General features: G+C 67.1%; 1 protein-coding gene across 1 annotated transcript in view; it reads left to right on the top strand.

Moving 5' to 3' along the window:
* Positions 1-5,588, top strand: part of ASIC4 (acid sensing ion channel subunit family member 4) — a 30,005-nt gene extending 24,417 nt beyond the window's left edge. The window contains exons 2-10 of the mRNA XM_063342618.1: positions 49-193; positions 385-512; positions 604-763; positions 1,498-1,554; positions 1,652-1,805; positions 2,199-2,290; positions 2,609-2,688; positions 3,049-3,153; positions 3,409-5,588. Of these exons, the coding sequence (XP_063198688.1) occupies positions 49-193; positions 385-512; positions 604-763; positions 1,498-1,554; positions 1,652-1,805; positions 2,199-2,290; positions 2,609-2,688; positions 3,049-3,153; positions 3,409-3,528 (1,041 nt within the window). The 3' untranslated portion in view covers positions 3,529-5,588. The remainder of the gene's footprint in view (positions 1-48; positions 194-384; positions 513-603; positions 764-1,497; positions 1,555-1,651; positions 1,806-2,198; positions 2,291-2,608; positions 2,689-3,048; positions 3,154-3,408) is intronic.
* The last annotated feature ends 412 nt before the right edge of the window (positions 5,589-6,000 follow it).

Here is a 6,000-nt window from a genome sequence, read left to right on the forward strand (position 1 = left end):
GCCAGATCCCTGCCTGCCCCCCTCAACCCCCGCTTTCTCCATCCCCAGGTCTACACACGCTACGGTAAGTGTTACACCTTCAACGGGGACCGGAGGAACCCGCGGGTGACCCGCCAGGGTGGCATGGGCAACGGGCTGGAGATCATGCTGGACATCCAGCAGGAAGAATACCTGCCCATCTGGAGAGAGACCAGTGAGTGGGGCTGCAGCGTGGACAGGGGACGAGTGAGGGGTGCTGGGAGGGAGGGCTGCTGGGCAAGCAGGGCACCCCGGGGTGGGCTATGGGGCAAGTGGGGCACCGGAGGGGTGCTGGGCCCCAGGGTGCAGGTCCTGGGTGGATGCAGGGATAAGACTGAGGGCTGTCCCTGTGTCCTTCTCCCGCAGACGAGACGTCATTCGAAGCTGGCATCCGGGTCCAGATCCACAGCCAGGACGAGCCGCCCTACATCCATCAGCTGGGCTTCGGTGTCTCGCCCGGCTTCCAGACCTTCGTGTCCTGCCAGGAGCAGCGGGTAAGGCGAGATGCCCCACAGCCCCCGGGGAGGTGCCCGTGGGCACCCAGCCTGGCATGGCCCTGCAGCGATGTCCTTCTCACCCTGGCAGCTCACCTACCTGCCGCAGCCCTGGGGGAACTGCCGGGCCAGCGTGCAGGGGGAGCAGACGCTGCCCGGCTACGACACCTACAGCATCGCCGCCTGCCGCCTGCAGTGCGAGAAGGAGGCCGTGGTGCGGAGCTGCCACTGCCGCATGGTCCACATGCCAGGTGAGGGATGTGTATGACAGCGTGTGGGCACCCCACTGCCCTGACAGTCCTGCCCAGGGCTGCCCTGGCCCCCTACAGCCTGCACCCTAAGATCACCCCTGCCCTGTCCTTCTGCACCCGAGGGTACCTGCCTGCCCGTCCCTCTGCACCCAAGAGTCCCCCCTGCTCCACCCCTCTGCACCCAAGAGTCCCCCCTGCCCCATCTCTCTGCACCCAAGTGTGTCCCCCTACCCCACCACTCTGCATCCAATGACCACCACTTACCCCATCCCTCTGCACCTTAGTGTCCCCCCTGCCCATCCGTTTGCATCCAAGTTTCCCCCCCTGCTCATCCCTCTGCATCCAACTGTGTGTCCCTGCCCCACTCCTCTGCATCCAAGGACCACCCCTAGCCCATCCCTCTGCACCCAAGGGTCCCTCCTGCAGCATCTCTCTGCACCCCAGGGTGACCCCTGACCGTCCCTCTGCACCCAAGGACCACCCCATCCCCTCTGCGCGCTGGGTCCAGCCCCTGTCCTACCCTCCTTACACCCCCGATCAGCCCCTTCCCTGTCTGCTTTGTACCAAGGGGCCACCCCTGTCCTGGCCATCCTGCACCCAAGGGCCACTGTCCCCATCCCCTCTGCACTAAGGGGCCACCGCTGCCCCACTGCCTTTAAGGGAGTGAGTCGAGGGTGGGGGGCAAAAGCTGGCCAGACTCCCACCCCCACCCCCAATGAGCTGCTTCTCCGTAGGCAATGAGTCCATCTGCTCCCCCAACGTGTACATCGAGTGTGCTGACCACACGCTGGGTAGGTGCAGTGCCGGGCGGGCGGCTGGGGGCCCACCGGGTGCCCCCAGGGTGGGGGCCAGAGGGGTGCAGCCATGCCGATGGGTGTGTGCCCCCAGATGCAGCGGTGGACGACAGCCAGGAGCGCTGCAGCTGCCCCACGCCGTGCAACCTGACGCGCTACGGCAAGGAGATCTCCATGGTGCGCATCCCCAACAAGGGCTCAGCGCGCTACCTCGCCCGCAAGTACAACAAGAACGAGACCTACATTCGGTGAGTTGCCATTGATGGGGTGTTCTGGGGGGAGTGGGGTGGGCAGGGGGCTGGGGACCTGGGGACCCCCCACCCCACTCCTGGCAGCGTGCAGGAAGCAGGTCCTGGCATACACGGTCCCTGCAGCATCCTCTGCCCAGGGGTGGCTGCCACAAGATCATCTCCCCAACCCAGCTGTGTCCTCCCAGCCCTCCTGCCAACATCTCCCCACCCCACGGTCCCTTCCAGCCTGGGACGTGCCCCTTCCATGTCCCCACCGCACCGACCTGAATAACTCACCAGGGCCCTGGGAGCACCTGGGTGGGGGGGGACAGGGTGGTGAGGTTGGGGAGCAATGGAGGTGGGAGGGTTGGGGACCAGCCCTCCTTGTCGAGCACTGCAGTGTCCCCACAGGGAGAACTTCCTGGTGCTGGACATCTTCTTCGAGGCGCTCAACTACGAGGCCATTGAGCAGAAGAAAGCCTACGACCTTGCCGGGCTTCTCGGTGACTCCCTCCGGCTTCCCGTGGGACCCGGATGCGTGGAGCTCTATGTCCCAGCCCCGGGACGATGTGGGGCTGGTTGAGGAGGGACCACACAGGGCAGGAGCCAGCCCCAGACTGGCTGAAGGGTGGCATGCTGCTGGCCGTCCCCTGTCCCGCATGTCCCCTGCTCCCTCCGTCCTGCTGCCCCTACCCCTATGACGGCTCTGTCCCCCTCTGTCTGGCAGCCCTGGCACTGCCCGCAGCCCCGCTGGCCCACCCTGGGCTCCCTGAGGGATGCACGGCAGCTCCTGGTGACCATCTCCCCCTCCTCCTCCCCAGGGGACATCGGGGGACAGATGGGCCTGTTCATTGGCGCCAGCATCCTCACCATCCTGGAGATCCTGGACTATGTCTATGAGGTGCGCTGAGCCCTCGGGGCTGTGGCTCAGCAGTAGAAGCGGGGCCATTGCACACAGGCGAGGTGCAGAGCGGGGGTCAGGCTCCCCGGGGAGGGGGTGTTGTGCGTGGCCATCCCACAGGGTCATTACAGCCCCCAAACCAGGGAACTGCCAGCAGGAGGCAGTGAGAGGAGGACGGGTCCCCTGGCATCCCTCAGTGGCCTGAAGACAGGGCAGGTGGTGGGCAGAGGTGCTGTCCCCACCGTGTCCCTGGGCTGGGCAGGGGAGCGGGTGGCAGGTCTGTGCCGACTGGGATGTCCACACACGAGAGTGCCACCTGCGTGTGGGTCTGGGGCTGACCCCGGCCCCGTCTGCACCCAGGTGATCCGGGACAGGGTGAGCCGGGTCCTGCGCCGCTCCAAGCAGCCCCTGAAGAAGCCCTCGGGCAGCATCGCCACGCTGGGACTGGAGGAGCTCAAGGACCAGGTAACCCTGGGGGGTTCGACTGCCTGGGGGGCTGCGAGGACAGGGCCTGGGCAGCATCCACATCTATCCTGGGGGAAGGGGCATTGTCCCAAGAAAGAGGGACAGCAGGGCTTCATGTTTGGTGCCCTCAGGCTGGGTGACAGGGAGCTGGGTGCCCCTGGGAGGGCTCCTGGGGACGGGCTGTGCTGGGCAGGGGGCTGGAGGGGACAGGGTGCATGGGGTCTGTGCCCACCCCACTGACTGCCATCCCCACAGAGTCCCTGCGAGACGCTGGGCCGGCACGTGGAGGGAGCCTACAACGCGGGCATCCTGCCCAACCACCACCACCGCCACCACTACCCTCACCAGGGCGTCTTTGAGGACTTCGCCTGCTAGGCCAGCTCGGGACTGGGGGGAGGCAGCCCCCCGCCACCCCCCTCCCCACGGTTCGCATGGAGAGGGACCTCGGCACTGGGTGCAGTGGGCGCAGGCCCCCCGCCTCCCCCACCCCACTGCCAGCACCGGCCGCGCCGCTCGCCCCCGGGGATGCCACCGGAGCTGCCGCAGCACCAGCACTGGAGCGGCCCCCCAGCCCTTTCGCCCGTCCCCTCCGCTTGCCCCCGGCGCGAGGGCTCGGCCCCGTCTCAAGCACACGGCATGGAGGGGGACGGGCACGCCGTGGGGGTTTGGGGGAGCAGCGGGGCGTGGGGCAGAGGGGCTCTGGCAATGCGGAGCGTGCAGGGGGAGAGCTGGGGTTTCTGCGAGCCCCTCCAAGCCCTCCCCTGCTGAACCCTCCTGGGTGGGGGTCTCTGCCCTGCATGGTCTCCCCCAGGAGAGAGACATGCCTGGAACAGCTTCCCCCCCGGCACAGGGACCACTACCCCCCCACCTTCCTGCTGCAGGGCAGGGCAGCATTGCAGGGCACCCCTCTGAGCAGCGTGGCCCCCCCCGGCCAGCCCAGGGACACCCCACCTGCAGACACACCTGCATGGCACCACCCTGACCCCTGGCACCACCACCACTGTGACACCCCCACCTCCCAAACATCTGCCCACCCTTCCCCAAACCCATGCAGCCTGCCAGGGCTGCAGCCTCCCCCCATTGCTGTTCCCAGCCAGACCCCTGCACTGTGACCCCCCCCTCCTCACTCCAGTGTTGATCCCCGATAGCCCCTGGTCATTGCGGCACTGCAAACCTACCACTTTCCCCGTGGCCTGCCCCCAGTGCCACCGTACTCACTCCCCCCCCCCGGCCCTCCCCATCCTCTCCTTGCCCAGGTATTGCTCAAAGTGGCTCATCCCGTGGTTGCAGCCGCCTGGCATAGCCCAGGTGACGTGGAGGGGAGGTCCTGTCCTTGCTCCCCTGCCTGTCGCCTCTCTTTTGCACCGTGCACGTACCCCTTGCCACGCTCCCACCCCCCCAATCCCACCCCCCCACCCCGGGTGCTGAGCACCCGCTGTGCCTCCCCCAGACTGTACACGGTTAGGAGGGTGCCCCGTGCCCAGCACCGCCCAGACAGCCACAGCCCAACCCACCGTCTGGACCCCCAGCCGGGACCGGCACCCACAGCCCTCCTGCCAGCCCCGAGATAGCAGGACCCACGGCAGGACCCATGTCAGGACCCACAGCGCTCCCCCTGTCCTGTCAGACATTGCCTCCTCCCCCTCCATTGTAGCAGACACCAGCGCAGGGCAAACCGCCCCAAAAATATCTCAGGAGGCGGGGGGCGGGCTGGCAAAGCCCCCCTTGACACACACACGCAGCAGAGGGGGACGCTGGGGCAGGAATTTGGGACCCCAGGGGGAGGCTGAGGTTGAGCCAAGTGGTCCCTGACCCTGCCAGTTTGGTGCCCATCCTCGGTCCCCGCAGACGGAACATGGCCATGATGCGCCGTGGCCAAAGCCATAGATGCAGGAGGAGCCATCGTCCTTGCAGCCCCACATGAGGAAGATGCAGGGCAGGGACCGGAGCACCGGCCTGGTGACATGCTCGGCCGCCTTGGCTCTGGGTCTGTGCAGCCCAACAGCCCCCCAAAATATGCACCTGTGTGGAAATGTGTCCCCCGTTGGTGCAAACACCTGGCTGTGTGGTGTCCCCTGCACAGGGGGACACAGTGAGCATGCCAGCAGGGCATGTTCCACAGTGCTGCTCCCCAGGGAGACCCTCCAGAGCACCCCATGCCAGCTCCCCACAGGGTCCCCCTGCACCCACCACCCAGGACCAAGCAGGGATGTCCCCGAGGGGTGCCATGGCCGTGCCAGCCAGCCTTACACCACGGTCTCCTGTGGCAGGCAGTGGGGGTGCAGGATGTGGCCCCCTCCCTGCCAGCGGGAGCAGCAAGCCCTGAGCGGGGTGGGCACGGGCACCGCGGTGGGAGGGCCGGCACGGATGCCCTCGTGCTGGTGAAGGTGAGAGATGTGCGTCACTATTTTATAAATGTACAAACGCTCCCTAATAAAGAGGCACAAGTAGGTGTGGAGCTGCATGCGGGGGCTGGGGGGAGCAGGCAGGGCTGGTGGGGGGGGATGGGACAGAGAGGGAAGGTGGCAGTCCCACCCCTGGGGGGAGGTGGCGGTGGGACCTGGGGAGCATTTTGCAGCTCTGCATTCATGCTGGGCACCACGAGAGCCAGCATGCCCAGTGGACCCAAGGCGAGCATCTCTGCATCGCTGCCTGCAGAAAGTCCTGCCCACTGCCCAGCAATTCGTGCTGGCTGGGCACCAGAGCCATGCCACGACCCCCAGATCGCTCCGTGAGGCAGGGTGGGCACCCCACCAGTGCCCTGCCTGCTCTATCGGCCCCGGGCAGGCGGTGTGGTGGGGAGGACGGGCTCCATCCACCTGGGGGCAGCCGCAGGGTGGGGAGCAG

The sequence above is a fragment of the Chroicocephalus ridibundus genome, chromosome 7 (assembly GCF_963924245.1).
Source record: "Chroicocephalus ridibundus chromosome 7, bChrRid1.1, whole genome shotgun sequence".
Taxonomy (NCBI): domain Eukaryota; kingdom Metazoa; phylum Chordata; class Aves; order Charadriiformes; family Laridae; genus Chroicocephalus; species Chroicocephalus ridibundus.